The sequence below is a fragment of the Mycetomoellerius zeteki genome, unplaced genomic scaffold (genome assembly GCF_001594055.1).
Source record: "Mycetomoellerius zeteki isolate Tzet28-1 unplaced genomic scaffold, Tzet1.0 scaffold221, whole genome shotgun sequence".
Classification (NCBI taxonomy): domain Eukaryota; kingdom Metazoa; phylum Arthropoda; class Insecta; order Hymenoptera; family Formicidae; genus Mycetomoellerius; species Mycetomoellerius zeteki.
Window position 1 is genome coordinate 1,377,613 of NW_017257184.1, and position 18,515 is coordinate 1,396,127.

Sequence of the window (18,515 nt, forward strand, 5' to 3'; positions counted from 1 at the left end):
TACAAAAATACATTATTCTTGAATGGCATTCAGAAAAAGTAGCTATTACAATTACACGTCGCGATAAAACCAACTGTGCTTTAAATGTCGCTTGGACTGTAGTTGCCACGTCGATATACAATACTACGACCGTCCAAAGGTTTAAAGCGGATGACCTCATCTTGCGGACGTTTCCTAGCGAAAAGTCTGAAGTTGACGACGATTCCATGCGTAGTATGGCGGTGTCTCCTCTTAAGTACTGCAATCCCTTGTTATACTCACGTTTCCAGTAGTGCGTTTCAAACTCCTTATCGGCTTACTAATAAATGGAAAATCAATACAGACAGAATTTTCTATATCTGTTTAACTTATCGGCAATCTAGAAATCGCCTTACTACTCGCGATCTCAAACTTAGAAATCAAATGCTGATGTTCCTCTTTGCTCGTGACGATATTCGATGCCGCGTCGTTAAGTTTATGTGATATCATCGCATCAATTCGAGCATTAAGTAACGATAGTGTTGCGTTGTTTTATGAACGGTGAGACACTTTTAAACCGTTTCGAATTATTTTTATAAATATTGAAAGTCACAGTAACATTTTGCACATTATTTCTCCCAGAAATAATGTGCCGTATGCAATGTAACAATCAATATCGATTATATATTAAATTAACACGTCATACATAATTTTTATACCAGATGGACGTCACGTATACGTGAATAAAATCTGAAATGAATTTTTTCATGACTTAAAGATGTGTATTAATAAATTGTCTAAAATTACTGAGTTTTTTTTAAAAGCTACAATGATAACTTACTAATTCAAGGATTTTCTTTTAATTATTAATATGTGCTAGATATATCATTGAAAAAAATGTGTCGAATTTAATATAAGCATGTCCCAAACGGTCCACTCAAATTTTTTAGTTGATTTTACGAGATGAATATGTCAGAAGGTAACACAAATATTATAAGAGAATAAATACACAAAAAAAGATAATGTCGACACAGTTTGTAAACAAACCGTGGAACATATTTTTTTCAGAAAATTAACATTTATGATATGTTAAATTAACACATATTTCACTCATTTGTCTTAGAATTTTACATTTTAAAATGCATTATTTTTATGTTACTTGTTCATTTATTCATAAATTGTGTCATTTTGACACTAAGAAACGTTGAATATCAATTTTACACAAAACCTTTAAATAACATAATCACATTATGTTAAATTAACATTCAAATATGTTAAAAAATTCAACACAAATTGTTAACACAGAATGGACCGTTTTCAACACAAATACACAAATTCTTTTACTGTGTAATGTTGTTTTCTTTTTATAGAATATTTTTATAAATCGTTGAAAAGTTGATATATATTTAGTAAACTTAAGAAATAAATAAGTTCTTTTTTTTTTTTACAACAATGATAGTGTTTTTCTCACTCATAAAGCTTTAATCCGATCGAAACAGAAAGTGATCACTGAAATCAAATTAATTTCGTGAATTAATCTCACGCGTAACACAATGCATTACATTAAAGCGTTTGTGATGACCTTCTCATCATGCGTCTACCAAGAAATTGCTACTGTCAGAATGGTCAGTCACGTAAAGCAAAATCCAATAGGTTCCTAGATTCCTAACCATGGAACAAACCGAATTAACTTTACCTCGGATTTAACTGGGCTAACAAGAGAGTGGCGGAGTTCAGAACGTCGGCGCGTCGTCTTGAACCCTGCGGGGAAATGAAAATGTTTCGCTGCTCGTTTCATCTTCGAATCACTTCGACGAACTGCAGGAAGTCCAATCCTCTTTCTCGCTAACTCGTCATTGGTACGTCCTATGAATACTGGTAGACTTTGTAACGATCGACATGCGCCCTATATACCAATGACCCGTGCAATACCGATGACTTTCGCGCAAGTGCAAAGTGATGAGAGAAAAGCTGGAGACGTTTTTTATCTCGTGTCCCCTCCCTACTGGAAAGCGATGGCTAAGATAAATCGTTGTACAGCTATCACTAAAGTATTTTAATAACGTGTAACATGATGTTCTATCGATCATCGTCCATGTCTCGCCCAAGTCAAACATTCAATAACCGATCAGATCCGTTGATAGGACGTATTACTCTTCAAAGCTGTTCTGAACAATTTTATCAAGAACAACTAATTCAAATTTATCATGCAAGGAAAGTAATGATCACGCGAATCTCATTAAAATTCCCGGAAAGAGCAAGAATGCCGATTATTTAAAAGATAAGAATATGAACGTAATAGGGCATTGTAAAAGCGTTCGTACTGATAAACGCTTCTTTACTATATACATAGATATAAATTTATTAAAGAGTATGAATTTTTTACTATATTATAAAAAAATTACGATATCAAGCAATCACAACGCTTTTATTATTAACTCACATTAAAATCATATATTATAAATTATTTTATAAATATCGAAACTAGAGAGCAGGATCTATTTTTACTATTCATACAGTAAAAAAATGATAAATTGAGTATATAAATTTTTAAACGTGTTTATTAAGAATATAGTATTTTTCAACAAATATAAATATCGCAACTTAATATAACTTTTAGTAAATAATAATTATTTTAGACTAAATGGATACTTTAAAATATATTCATTGCAAAAAATTATAAACGTATCTGACTCGTTACTTTCATATTTGTTATTTATACATATCTGAATGAGTTAATTATTCTGATTTTTCTTAAATAAAAGGAAATAGAACGTCTTTATGTGCAATGGATCTTTCCGAGATTCAGAGCACACATAATCGCTTTTGCCTGTCCTAGAAGACACTGTTGACCCATTCTACTCTTCGTTTCGATCGAATATACACCGTACACACCTGCCGAGCGCGATTCTTCTGACGGCGAATCTGGAGCGCGTTAATCACAAAAGCGACGCGCGCTCTCCCACGCTCGCCCCTCTTCGATTAAAAATAAATAGGAGCCCGGACTCATGTCAGCGATATAATCGAACACTACTCCGTCGACACGTGGTGCACGACGCGTCGTCGACGTGAGGTCACAACGAGCAGCAGCAGCAGCAATTCCCGACCGTCGTTGCAGTTCATAATGGAGAGGCTCTCCGCGATGGTTGTTGCCCGCAACGAAAGTGACGAATAAGTTGAGCCAGGCAACCGTTGTCGTCCCTCGTATTCACGTTTCTCTTGCTATTCTCTCTACCCACTAGCACAGTCTACCGTGTTTCCACGTTAACGCGTCTTACTTCGAGGCTTATAAGGCTTATACGCGCGGAAATCGTCGAGCGGAAGCATTTCTAACTCCCTTTTTCTCTCTCTTTAACAAAGCGAAAGCACGGAGGCAGTGGAAAGAACTCATTATGACCGGAGCTTTTATGACTGAGAAGCTCATTCTCGAGCGAATCGTACCATTCTAAACAGTTCTGGACCAGTCTCGGTACACGGTCCTCGGAAATTCGAGGGACGCATTCGCGAACCAGACCGGGCTGGTCCTCTCCTTTCTCTTCATCCCTTTGCATTCTTCATGAGACTCGAGAATGACGATGGCACGATGCAAAAAGCGGGATATTGTGGCCATCGTCGCTGCTTCTGGGGCTGAAATACGTGTTAATAGGACGTCTGTAATTAATGGCCGTAGCACCAGCCGGCGTCTTGAATGGCTAAGAGAGATTTTTATAATAGATTTTCTCGTGAGTTTCTTCAAAACGCTCGTTGTTATAATCATGTTGCGCGGGATTTATTAACGTTACGACGTAATTGATTAACGTTAGCCGTTATATTTTCTAGCAGCTATATCACTGGTATTTCCACGACTAACAATTTTCCCTTATTTCTCTGCAATGATACGAGTAAATTCGTACATGTAATAAGAAGTATCATTAGCTACATATCATGATACATGTACTCGTATATCTGAAAACTACCTGAGAAATAAACTCATAGCATGTCTACTTTATTCCCTGAATCGCTATGCAAATGAAAAGGCAGGCAGCAAGGTATATCTGCGCACATTGATTATACGGTTGAAGTTCCGTGTGATTTTCACGATAACGCCCGACTACATTCAGTTTACAAATGATATGTTATTACGCGAGACGTTATGGCGTAAAATAAGAAAATATACGTTTCTCTGCTAAAAGCCATACAAAATTTTTCCTATTTTCTCGCAGCAACGTGTATGTATTTGCGGAACATTTCGCGCGCTCTCGTGCGGACCCGTCCTCTTATCGACGTAAGTACACCGGCCAATCTGTCGTCTGTCACGTTCGCGTTCGGACGCCCGGGGTATTGCATCCCGTTTCACAGAAAGAAAGTACAACGTCAAGTAATACAGATGGTACGTTAGATGAAACGCCCTGTCTGGCGCAGCCTTTTTCTTAGGACTTCACGTGTCACACCTCGAAACAGGTGCCCAGACCAATTCCCAGAAGTACCTATGGATTATAAATAGCACGGAAACCGCACGGTTTAAAGATAAAAAGATTAAACCGGTCGCTGTGTGCACGGCATTTGCGCGGATCTTTCGCGTCTGACCTATCTCGAGACAACTTGACCCTCCTGGCCCTGACGTTTCTGTAATTAATAGCTTAGATATATCCTGGTTGAGCTCTTCACTCTCGAAGAACTTGCGATAACATCGATCGACATCGACTTAACTTTTATATATATATATATATATTGTGTGTACATATATGTATATATATATAAACATACATACATATATATCAGCAAAGCGGGCAGAAAAAATTATGTCAGCTTAGGAGCCGACGACACATTGTGTGTGTGATCTCACTCTACCATGAGAGCCTAGTTTATTTTTGTACTAAACAAAACATTTTTTAATATAAATTATAAACACACTTTCATTGAAAATGTGTTTATACATATTAAAGAAGATTTTATTTAATTTAATAATATTTATTTATATATATATATATATATAGAGCAAACATTTACAGAACATGGATAAAATAACACAATTCTGCATTTATTCGATTCCATAATAATTCCTTTCCTTTGAAAACATTAGATAAGTAGATAAAAAAGTTTATTTGTGTCTTTTTTGTTTATTAAAACTTAAAACATTATTATTGGAGAGATATTAGCTCGTCTTTTATTACCAGAAGTCGGTGACGAAGCCATTCATATTTATAAGGGCATGCAATTTAAGTCATAGTGTAAAGTTATTAGAGTTTAAAATTGGTAAAGTTTTTATTATAAGATTTGTGATTGTATTTAGTCTTCATTTCTTACGGTTTGTTTTGTTTTTGACTTTTTGTACATTATAAATGACATTTTATTTTCGTTGAACTGATCTGTATGAAAAATAGCCGGCCACACAAGCGTTAATTTCTGCATAAAAATGTCTATAAAATGTTAATATATAACTCAAGAATTAGTATATGTAGAAAGAAAAAAAGAATTAGATATTTAGCTATATAGTATACTCTCTAAAATCTTTTGAGTGGAATCTAACTCTAAAGAATGAAATCTTACTCTTAGAAACTGACAATCGAGCCACTCTTTTTCAACACTGGCTCAATTATCACTCTTTGTCACTCTTTAGAATTAGATTCCACAGAGATTTTAGAAAGTAGGACAATTAGAAAGTTCCTGAAACTAGATGGCTGTTATTTTAACAGTGAACAAAATAAAATAAATTAAACAGTGTATTGTAAAAGATATTTGACATTTTTAACATGTATTACAAAAGAATATACTTGTATATAGTTTCTAAAAATAATTTCTAAAAACAAATATTACAAAGAAGTCAACAATTCCACTCGTTGTATGACTTGGTGATACATTTTCGAAACTATAGTATAACTAAGTCTAAATAAGAACTAAAACCGCTTTTTAGAACTAATAGCTACATTTTCAACGTAATTGTAATTGCTTTCAACAATTTCAGGCAAATTCATTTCATGCAAATGGTCGTTCGTGCCGTTCATATTAATATATCAATATTATCAGGACATGAAAAGAAACGATGCCTAAGCATCATAAAAATGTAAAAAATGCTAATACGATCATTGATCCTTCTATTGACGCAGTTTTTGTTCCTTTTTTCTGCTTTTTCCCGTCTAATATCGTCGTCACATTAGCATATATGAGCTCATCGAATTTACAGAAAGGTCGATTTAGCGTCCGTATCGGAATTAGGAGCGATGACACGCGAAAGTTTATCCCTGCGTCACCATCCAAAACCTCTTGCGTGAGTCCCATACAAATTACCCTGCTATTGTACGTGTACGTGTTGACTGTGTTTCGCTATTCACGCTAGTTCGACTCCCCGAAACGGCTTTACGTCCACGAAGCTATCGTCCACGCACCGTTTGACACGTCGTCGAATGTCATTACGTATATCATCGGTCACGAACGTGCCACGGCACGCCGCGACGCGAGTTATAGCCCCTCGCGCTCTACGGAAAGCTCCAACGTAAGCACGATCGAGACAGGTGCTTAGTGGTGCGGCATAAAACATACATAAGAGGATGATCCGGCATTATGGTAAGAGAGACGCATATGCCGTAACTTATCTGCATATCGGGCACATTTTGCTATTCAAAATTGACACATATTTTTAAAAATAAATATCATAATATGTATAAGTTCTGAATTTATTATACTTATTATGTTAAATATTTTTATCGATATTTTTTATATTTAATCCTCCGAAGCTACACTGTTAAAGCTATAGCGTCAAATTTAACCTAACGTGAGTCGCCACTGCTCTTACTAAATATATCATTATTTTTTACGAAAATGATAGTTACTCTCTAAATCTGAATCAGTGGATAGTCACTAATTACCCAATGGCATACTTGGCACTGATAATCAGTGAAGTTCAACTAAAAAAGAAAGAATATTTGAGCATTATTTGACTAAAATATTGATATTTGTTCGTTAATTTCAATCTTCTAATACCATATTCATTGAATTTAACAACTAAAACAAGATTAGTTAGATCACATAATAAAGATTAGCTAGGTTAGGAATCTCATATTTAATTCACTGATTATCAGTGGCATACTTGGCACTGAGATCAGTGATTATCCACTGATTCAGATTTAGAGAGTAAATTTGACACTATATATTGTGTCAATTTGACACTATATAGTGTCAAATATAACCATTGTTTTAGTATAAAATAACGATATGATTGAGTAGGAGCAGTGGCGACTCACGTTAAGTTAAATTTGACACTATAGATTTAACAGTGTAACGTCAAAATCTGCAACACAGTTACTGACGTTGAGTCAATGAAAACCATTTAACTTATATCGATTAAAAAGCTGCATTTAAATTAATTTCAAGGAGGTAAAATAACATAATTCGTATAAATATATGAATACTAAGTTATTTTAATATAACAATAATTCATATTTGCAGCTGTGACATAAAGAATATAATTGAATGGATGCAATAGATTTATTGTCAGCTGCGGAGGATTAATTATTAAATTGTAATAATTTTCAACAAGTTAATATTAATAAGTTGATATTAACGTTAACGGTTTTACTAAATTGTTAAAATTACGTTTGCACGAAAAATATAAATCGCAAATGCGATTACAGTTTACTGGAGAAATTCCGAAAAGTTAAGATGTGTAGACCCTTAAGCGAAATTGACGCGCGCTTGTTTACGCGATAAGTACAGGTTAAAGCTGCTTGTGCAAATAGCACTTCAGTTTGAAACGCGTATATATCGCGCCCCGCAGCTAGCAGGTGACACTTTCGGCCCGTGTGTTTGACAAGCTGGAAGCCGTAGAAAAGAACTTGAATTACGACAAAGACGGCGACGATGACGTCGTCGATTCTGAACGAACCCGCGCTTTTTCCACATAGCTGTTCTTTGTGATCAACCATCCCGCGAAAGTCGACGTATGAAGACGTATTGCATTTATGCATTGAATATTTTACGTCACTTTCTAGAAGAAACTGACGTATTAACGTCGATTTTATAATTGTATAAAGAAGTCATATCGTGAAGAAATATCAGTAACCGTCGAGAAAATTATACTTGTTACGTTGGTATCGTTTATACTGTTCTTTTATGAACAATTTTAAAATTAAATTAAATAAGAAATAAAAAGACACGAATTGTTAGTACCGAGAAAGAATATTGTAATCGACAGTCAAAGACAGGGAGGACAGATGGTCATGAGTTTCGATTACTTCCTCTTTTCCTTTAACAGAAAGATTGTTGAATTGTGTTCTCTACCTTTTATTTCGCAATAGAAAGGCATTCTCTACAGGAAGTACTTGCCCGTGACGTTAACCCATGCGTTAAATGTACAAAAATGAGCGCGAAAGAGAGCGCCGTGTAAGATAGAACAAGTTTTATTGTGAAAATATAAACTAGTACACCACGTCCGGTAAAGGCAAAGGTTACGAGCAACAAGATCTCAGTTTCCACAAATTATTATTTCCGTAGCTTCATAACTATGAGAACAGAAACACTATTCATCGGTAGTTCACTTTGAAAATAATAGAAAAATACATGTTTTTTTTATATGAGAGAAGAATGATCTCTTTTGTAGAAAAATTGACGAACAATGCCTTTGGTGCATTCGGAAATAAAAAATAAAAATTGCAGTAATTCAAGAGAACGGATAAATGCGTTAAATGTGATTTGCTGCTCCAGAAACATTCCAATTTTCAGTACATAATTTACGTAACTATCATACCACACTTAATCGGATTAAAAAGAAAACGAAGAATTTGAAACACATGTGGCTCAGATTAAATATATGAGGATAGTCGTTAATAAATACAGAATTATTTATTGGTATTCTCACATTCAGGAATTGCAAACAAAATAGCTAATGTACTGTGTAAAGGTAATAATCCGACTGATTAAACCGAATTCCATTAATCTAATTTGCGCGTGTCCGTTGTGTGTCAGCGCGGTACAATGTTTTATGCGGCGCATTAAATAAGAATATTGCAATGAAAAACTTCCGGGGCTCGCTACTACTTTCGAGCACGCGAGCGAGTACGTGAAGTAATAGTGCTGCAGACATAGAAATTTTTAATCAACGCACGATCGGGGACGAATGAAAAAGTCATACCTGAGAATTTTCGTGATTACGAAACCACTAGTCCAAAGCAACTGTGAAACGGTTGCATGAAAAATATTTTTCCGTAACGAAAGATGTTTTTCATTATTACATGACTATAATGCATATAAAAAAGAAGATCGAATGAATTGATATCAAAAAGCAATGAATAAATGAGCAAAATCTGTGTTTAATTTTGCAATCTTTTGTAAAACACATATCTAATATATTTAAAAAGAATTTTATGCATTGTTTGTCATTTTATAAGAAAAACATGCCAAATAAAAATAACAGAGAAAAAGAGAGAAATCTATTAGCGGATATATATTCTTATATAATGTTATAATAAATTCTTAAATTTCATATTTTTGACAAACATATTTTTTAATTTTACATATATTTTTACTTCTGCAGTGTTGATTATAATTTGGCATGTTATATTTTTACTTCAACATATTTCAAGTATATCTATTTTTCTAAGAAATATGTTTAATCTAAATGGGAATTAAAAATAGAGATTGTAAATACAGTAAATCTCTTTCCCCCCCCCTTCTCTCTCTCTCTCTCTCTCTCTCTCTCTGCATGTTATTTTTATTACGTGTTTTTTAAAAATGTCAAATAATACATCAATTTATTCTTTTTAAATATTCTACATACATGCTTTACAATAAATTTCAAAACTGAAAATATCGTAGCTAACAAGTCTTAATACACGTGAATTAAATGAAACAGTCAGATGAAGAATTATTATATAAAAGCAAATTAAATAAATAGACCATTTGTCCGTCGCAGATTAAATTTTTTGCAAGACTTGCGTAAATTTTAGGTAGAAACGGTTGACAAACGCATTAATTCTGGAAAAGTCAATGTGTGATAATCACATCTGCCATGAACACGTCGAGCCCCGTGCCCATAAGGAATCTCTCTGATATATTTGTGCTGAGGTCAAATGGCGGATGCAAAAAGCATATTTCCGTAAAACATTTCGCAAGGGAAACGAGGCCTCGGCTGATATATGCCCGAGCCTTACTACTGAAAATCTGGGACGCTCGGCTCTTCGCATAATTGGGAGATTTTCAAACAGTCCGATTCATGACAGACGTCATTTTTTATCCCTCACCACTCGTTAGAAAAGAGTATCCACGTGTTTTCAGTGGCAGTGGGAGGGAGGGAGGAAGGGAAGAGGATGAAAGAAAGAGGAAAACGAGCGATACACGAGGTCGATAATTCTTGCCGGAGGGTTATTCCGAACCAGCCCGACGTTGCTCGTGTATTAATCGCGAATGAAAAAAAACCCGCAGTTTTCGGTTCGAAACGCGAGCACGATGAACGGCATTTACATAGGCAATTCGCGACGCGACGGTAATTGTAAACGCATATCCGCGCCAGATGGTCCGCGATTTTATCTTGAAAAGCTGGCAAAAAGGCTCGTCCGCCACGAACGAAATTCATGGCGCAACATTTATAGCGACGCTCTCAGCCCAGCGTTCTCTCTGCCGTGGAAAGATAAAATTTCGTGAGAAAAGCGCACGCGCACGGTAATATTTCCTTCGCAAATTTATCTGCCGTTATTTAAGCGCGATGAAAATAAACGTCACTCGCGGCTCGAAGCGGTGCAATATGCGGCGCACTCTCCTCGATCGAAATCAAGAGGGGTAGGTAAACGCGAGTCGCGTGCCGACCGATTAATCAGAGAACGCACATACTTTTAAGTCGCGCGATTTTGCATACATGTTAGCCACGCCACCGTTCATTTGACGCCGAGAGGCAGCGGAGCGAGATACGCACATTGCAGCTGCATCGTATTTATGGAGTTGGTCGGCAAAGTGAGCGAGTATATCACTGCGAATGTAGTATCGCATTGGGTAGCCGCAAATTCGCGCTCCGTACTTCATGTGGTGCAAACTCTCGATCATCCTGAAACCGACCTCGTTTACGAAACTGTCAATATGTCAATAATTAAGTAGTTGTATTACTTAGTTATAAATATACTACTTAGTATAATAAAAATACCTTCAAATTTCCAATGCGATTAAAGGAACATTTCATTTATTTATTTTAGAATTTACGTTTTAAGAAACATTATTTTTATGTTATTTGTTTTCACTTACTCATAAATTATGTTATTTTAACACTAACAAATATTGAATATCAATTTAATACAAAATATTCAAATATCATAGTCACATTATGTTAAATTAACATTTGGATATATTAAAAATTCGACACAAAATTTTAATAAAGACTTGAGAATCGTTTCTAACACAGTTATAAAATTTCTTATTGCATATATATATATATATATATATACGTATATTCTCTTATAAAATTAATCTAAAATTTACTGGCAGGATCGAAAAGAACTTCTCAAACAGCGAGAAATGGCGCAAATTTTTAATCAAAATGCAGTTGAGAATCGACAAAAATTAATTAAAAAAAACACGATAATAGAAACATCAGTTGATTAAAAAATGTTATACTTAACCGTAGGGGATGAATTTATCGCTATCGTTTGTCATCCAGGTGTATAGCCGAGAGATACGCCGTTTTACCCGGACAACAGATTTTTCAAGACAGTTAAACGTACGGGAATTTAATTAACTGGGCTTTCGTCTCTTATTCACAGTTCTTTTGTACCGCGGAGTGACCCATCCACCGCTGCCGCGACAACAAGAGCATCAGCGCTTGTCAATTTCATCCTTTGTCATGCAAAAGCACACAAGACTTTGCACCACTATTATAACGCGTCGTCCATAGAATATACTGTTTTATTAATGCGATTATACACCCGCGTACGACAATGGTGGGTGCGCGTGTACGAGTCGAGATTCTCTCTCTCTCTCTCTCTCTCTCTCTCTCTCTCTCTCTTTCTCTTCGCCGCGTATTTTTCTAAAAAACGAAAAAAATGAAGAAAGGAGGAGCAACGGAGAACAGCCAGGAGAGCAGCCAAGCGTTTCATAACGTTTCATAACCGCGATGTATATGCGGCCAGAAGGTGCGCGCGTATAACGTTTAAAAAAAAAGAAAAAGAAAAAATACCATCAGCCGGCATCCGACTGTATATTTATTCGCGGTGACATTTTTACCGCGACGCCCATACAGCCACACGATGCGCAGAGATGCGTTTGCGAGGATGCAGTTCGGCGCGCCGCTCGAGGTGAATCAGGAAGAGAAAGAAGAAAGTTCTGCGCGTCAGAGGCGACCGGCGCTCGTCCAAGTTGGCAGCGGAACGATACACTTCTCAAACTAACATAATGCTTTTTTATGAGCGCGGCGTATCTATCTACCTATGTATACCTACCTACCTACGGAGACCATTGTCCTGCAGCAAACTTTCTCGGACTTGCGGAGTTTGCTGCAGCTGCAAACTACAGCATCCCAGCGCACTAAAACGACATACGTATATCCGGCGACATCCCACGATACTCAGGAAAGATAGAAGGATGGTTTTTCGCGAACAAATGCGCTCGAAAAAAGGACACCGTTGTTTTCCGAATATCCCTGAAACATGAAGAACGCAGTGCAGCGATAATATTCTGTTTGCGATGTTTTAGCGAAGTTGTATAAGAGAAAAATAAAATTTGAGAACAGAGCTTTCGGTACATACAATTTCGGTATGCAATAATTTTATTCACGTTTCGTGACATTTTTTCGATATATATAATTTCGGTATACAATAATAATTTTATTCACGTCGTGACATAATTTTTTCCTGTTTTTCCTGGATGTCGAGAAGATTTAAAAAGATCGATATGATATTCTTTTTTCTCTTGATTATATTGATTTCTCATATTTCTCATATTGATTATAATACTGAGATGATATATTTTTATTATATATAATTTTGTGCAATTAAATGTTACTATAGATCAGCATAATGAAAAAGATTATAAAACTGATAATTTTTTTAATTATTAACAAAGTGGAGCACTTTAAATTTTCATTAAAATAAAATTATATATATTTAATTTATATGTGTGCTATATATTCTAGACTCATCTATTTCAAGATTTTTTTGGTGAAAAAGATTGAAACACTGCTAGGGAAGCACTCCGTTTTATGTTGAATATTTAAAGGACTGCACTGAAAAACCTGATATTTCGGGTTACAACATTTTCAAACAAAGTTGTCGATAAGCCGATTTTCATGTACTCGAAACCCGTTGAATTAATGCTCACTCAGCTTTCGCATTGTGCGTTTGCATATACTTTGAAGCATATAATATTCGGCACTAACCGAAAGTATGTAAAGTATTTTTAAATCGCAACAGTTAGCTAAAATATTCATTATTTTAAAAAATTAAAACAAATAATGAATTTTTACACCGATTAAATATGTGAATATGACTGTTAACGAAGTTTTTGATCCCATAATTGATGAATATTAATTAATCTACATAGTTGTAAAGTTCTACATAAAATCTACATTGTTGAAAAGTATCAAAGATATTTGATATTTTTAGTCAATAATATTTTTAGTCTTTTGCGTTTGTTGCAGAAGCTACTACATATGAGACTGTCTGATATTTCAGTAGAAATATTTTCATTTTATTTTTATGATTTGTTTTGGTCCGACTGTGTATATATTACTGTATGCATATTATTATTGTTTACAAAGTTAAAATAAAATAAATTGTAAGAACTCAAATATCACGTTTTTTTTTAAACTTTTTTTTATTCTATAGTTATTCTAGATATTTTATAGAACAATCTCATTGAATTTTGCCGTTTCTTAATTAGAATAAAAATTTAAAAAAATCTTTATAATCTGATTCTTTTTACATTATATAATTTTCTTCGTATTATATCAAACATCGTATTTCATTTTTTGTGCAAAATGATTCATAGTTGCTGTATTTTTTATTTTGCAGGTCTCGAGAAGTGCAGGGATACTGTCACACTTTGTCAATCTAAATATAGTGATACCAGAGGCGTTTATATTAGGAAGCGACGAGCATCACGTCGACGTAGGGTCTATCATAAATCTCGTGTGCATAATAGAGAAGGTAAGACACGCTACATGCCGCATTTGCGAAACGCTTACTTTATGCAGATACGAGCGAGCCCGCTAATAAATGTAAATAACAGAAATTTCTTGCGATAACACAGAGACTATGCACGCAGTTTTCCTTTTAAACCGACCTCCTTTTCATCTCTATACAGTTATGCCGCGAAAGCTTACTCGTTTACACTGCAGTATACCACGCGTTGCACGGATATTAACAAGTATTGATCATTTTGTGCTAACTATGTTTGATTATATCGGCATTTTAAATCATTTACATTTTTAATATGTTTACATTTTTAATATGTTTACACAAGTCGATCGGTGTCGTATACATCGCGAAATTTTATTTTACAAGTATAAAATTGTGTCCCTTTTTTATGAAATAAATGAAAGACGATCAATTTGACCTGATTTTCATATTTATTAGCATCATTGCCCTGTCATTTGCTGTTTGCGTAACTATGCTTGTAATACTGAAAAATACGATGATTTAAATATCTACATTAACGATTAAAATGTCTCATTTTTTCCATTTTATTTTTTTATATCGTGTTGTATATATATTTCCTTTATATAGAATTTTTACAAATTCTTAAATCGCAATTCAAAGTCAATTGTTTTCTTAAATAATCTTAGTAAATATCAGGATAGGTAATATTTCCGAAAAAGAATATAAATCTCATGAAAAATTACCTTTAATCTCTCTGAAAAACATTATCTCCAAATTTTAAATTCCAATATTTTCCGATTGTAGTAATAACGTCCACTTGCATTATGTCCACTTAACATTAAATTGGTTGCATAAATTTTTAATGTGTAAGCGAAAGCCACGGTGATACGCCGAGCAAGGATTGCATCGCAATGTAATTTTTCCATTTCATAAACAAAATTGCAATATGCAAGGCGTATCTCTCGGGACGTTCGCATGCGCGCGGGATTAATTATCATCAAGATGCGTTAATAGTAACCAGCTTCGCCGACTCGTTCTCATACGCTCGCGAACGTGGCGCGGTATGACATTAACAAGAGTAATTCGCGCGTATCGTGCTTGTAATCCCCCATTCGTCGTTTCATTCGTCCTCGTAACATTTGACCTATATACCTATAGATTATTAACGTTTCCGGAAAGCGCGTGAATATATGCTGCCGTACTTTCGTCCCTTCAAATATCGTAGCATTTCCCGTCCAAGGCGCAGCTCGGCATTCACGATGTATACATATGCCCGCGATATTTCAGTCATTTTATCGGATTCTGCCGCTTGTCTGCGGATTCCGCAATATGCAAACACGGCGCCGTGCTTCCGCCCTTACTCGATATTCGCGGCGCTGTTCAACGACGACGAAAGAAGAAATCGCGGGACCCGATGACGTTGATTCTATTTTAATTGGCAACTCTGTATACCAGATGCCCATTAATTAAACTGATAAATTAAAACCGCTGCTGCCCGCGTAGCTGTGGTGCAGCCGGAAATTGATTAAATTCGTGTTCCGCTCGACCTTTCGGCTGCGTGCCGACTATCTTCCATTTTCAATTTAACAGGGCTCCACCGAGTCACTTTATTCTTTTATACCATTTCAATACGTATGTATGTGTACGTGTTGATGCAAAAGTTTTTCCTTTGGAGGTGTCTAGAACTCAGGTTGACGTTATTTCTTCGTTTAATTCGTGTTCTACTTATGGTACAGCCGACGAAATAAACATCATTAATTCCGCGATTGTAGTTCGTAAGGCATTGTTATTCTGAATTCATTAGAAAAATTCGAGATGCAAACAAAGCGAAATGGCGCTGCGCAGAAATGCAAGTCTTGTTTATGTTTCTTACTCCTGTTGTATATATAATTCTACAGTACTTTGCACCACTTTCATGTAAATTTAAACATTCTTTCCATGCTTTTTCTTCATCCATTATTGTACGAGAATCGGTTATAAGAAAATAAAAGAAAAAAACAAATTAGCCTAATACAGTCAAATTAAAGATATTCTCGATTGTCCTAAAATAATGCCTTCATGTAATAATAGAATTATTCTGCTATTCCATTAATCTGCATGAAATCCTATTAAATATTAGAGAATATTTAATTATATCAGAATTTATGTGCGACTTCCATTCACTGCAGAGAATCATCATTATCGACTTTTACATACGTACATAAATTATAATTATGTTATCAGATGTACAATTTTCGAGAAGACGCGTGTACCCAAAGAAAACGCGCAGTGCCATAACGCCGATTTCATAGTAATTGTAAAGCGCAGTCATAAATACCGTTAATTAAACTGATAAATTAAAAGTGTCACGGTACAGGGTACCTGAAAATTGATCGCACGCATATCCGCGCGTACGGCACGTGTGACACAGATATACATATATGTGAATGTATGCTCGCATGTAACCACTCTTTACTTTTCACGCAAACATGTCGAAACGCCGGAGCCGCCGGAATTTACAAAACGCGAGTCTGCAAAAATACACCCCTGGGGATAAAAAGGTAGAGTGCACCGGAACGCGGAGCGCTCGCTAAATAAGGGCGAGCGAAATGCGGGCGGTTAACTCCGGCAAGTGCAACCGGGTCGGCTTAACTTCGAAACGCAACCGCGCCTCTAATCTTACTTCGTCACGCGACCGCAGCAGTTAACTCTCTCCTTTCCGCCGAGACCGAACGGTCGGTGAACCGCATTCGGAAGAAAAGTGTGTGACGTTGCGGATCGTGGCAGGCGATACACCCCCTCCCGCCCTCTTACCGCTTTTCACGAGCATTTTTTGCTAAATAATCTCGGAAATGGCGATATGGAAATTCAAATTGCACCGATATGTATCGATTAATAATACAGCGCAATTCGTGTTTGTAACCGCCAATATAAATTCACGCTTCATTGGTTAATACAATGTGTATATCGACGCAATGTATCTAGAATTATAAAAGTAATATCGGGCCCAAACTAATTGCGTCACGATCGGTAAACAATTTCATTGTTAAATCCGAGTGAATCCATCGACGCGACAGAAACTGCATGAGAAAAAAAGAGAATGAAATAATACTCTCCCCGCGCTCGTTCTCTCTGTGAATTGGGATTTTTTCTCTGTGCATTTCGGATCCCACTGATCTCGCGGACGTCGTTTGCATTTTTAAGAATACAAATTACGAACTGCAATATCTCGACGTATATAATTTAATGAAATAAGATTACCATGAAATATACAGTGAAATATCACGCAACTGCGGGGTGAAGTAATTTTTGTAGCGAAAAATCGACGCACTTAAAATACAGAATTTATTTATCAAAGCAAGAGAGAGAGAAAGAGAAAAGCAAAATTAAAAAAGAGGAGACAAAAATAGTAAGTAACTGTGGTTTACCTAAATTCTGCGATTTTTTCTAATTTTTTGTTGACTTCAGAATTGAAAACTCATGATCGGTTTCAAAAGAGGATTTCTAAACGTTAAAAAAAATATGACATTTTCAAATATTTATTGAAATGCAGTAAAGATTTGAAGAAAAAGTAGCATTTAGGTCATATATTAGGTACATTTGTATCCAAATGTATATTCCCCAAATGTATAACCTTCTCTTTTTTGTTAAAAAAAATGTTAGAAAAATGAAAAATAAAGTAATCCAATGTTACTTTTATAAGTTTATTAACATATTAATATGTTTATTGATATGTAAGAATACACAAAGAACTGTTTTCCAAACAATTGACTTATTTACTTGTTTACTTATCTACTTATTTTCACAATGCTTAGCAAATAAATTAGAATCCATTGTCTGGAGTAACAAAAGCACCAAAAAACATTATAATTGATATGTACACTGTATACTCAGTATGCCTAGGTTGACTATATTCATTCTACATTACAAAGAATTTTCTCTCTTTAGTTATAAACATAATGTTAAGATGAAAATATAAACTGAAACAGAGTTGTAACATACAATATAAACAGAGCTACAATAAAATGAACTACGAAAATTAATAACCAACTCTTGGTAGAAAGTAATTACTTATGAAATATATTATGACCACGCGATGTTCTACATTTTGCTTTACTAACAATAATAGAATAAACAATAATAGAATTAAGCAATAAACTGATGCACTCGAGACAGACGAACAGCCTGTAACGACTTACCAGTGTTATCTATTAAATTCACATAATTGTCCTGATTCAACGAGTAGGTCACATATAGGATACTAGGCTATATAGGGTCGAGTTATCTTATACTATTTTGATATTATATATCACGAGACAAGTTATCACAATAATATATTACCAACCTAAAAAAAATTAGAAAAAAAATGATTCCTATGAGAAACTAATATTCGCCGCACGTTGTCGTTAAATTTCACGCGTGCATGTTATAGCTTTGCATCATTGGTTACGTTGTACACAATTGCCGCATCCCAGAAAGAGAGACAGAGAGAGAGAGAGAGAGGAGAATAGACGATAGAAAGAGAGA

General features: G+C 35.2%; 1 protein-coding gene across 4 annotated transcripts in view; it reads left to right on the top strand.

Moving 5' to 3' along the window:
• dpr12 (defective proboscis extension response 12) overlaps positions 1-18,515 on the top strand; it is a 214,707-nt gene that overhangs the window by 151,370 nt on the left and 44,822 nt on the right. For all 4 annotated transcript variants that reach the window (XM_018448518.1, XM_018448516.1, XM_018448515.1 and 1 more), the window contains one exon: positions 13,923-14,057. In XM_018448518.1, coding sequence (XP_018304020.1) covers positions 13,923-14,057 — 135 coding nt within the window. The remainder of the gene's footprint in view (positions 1-13,922; positions 14,058-18,515) is intronic.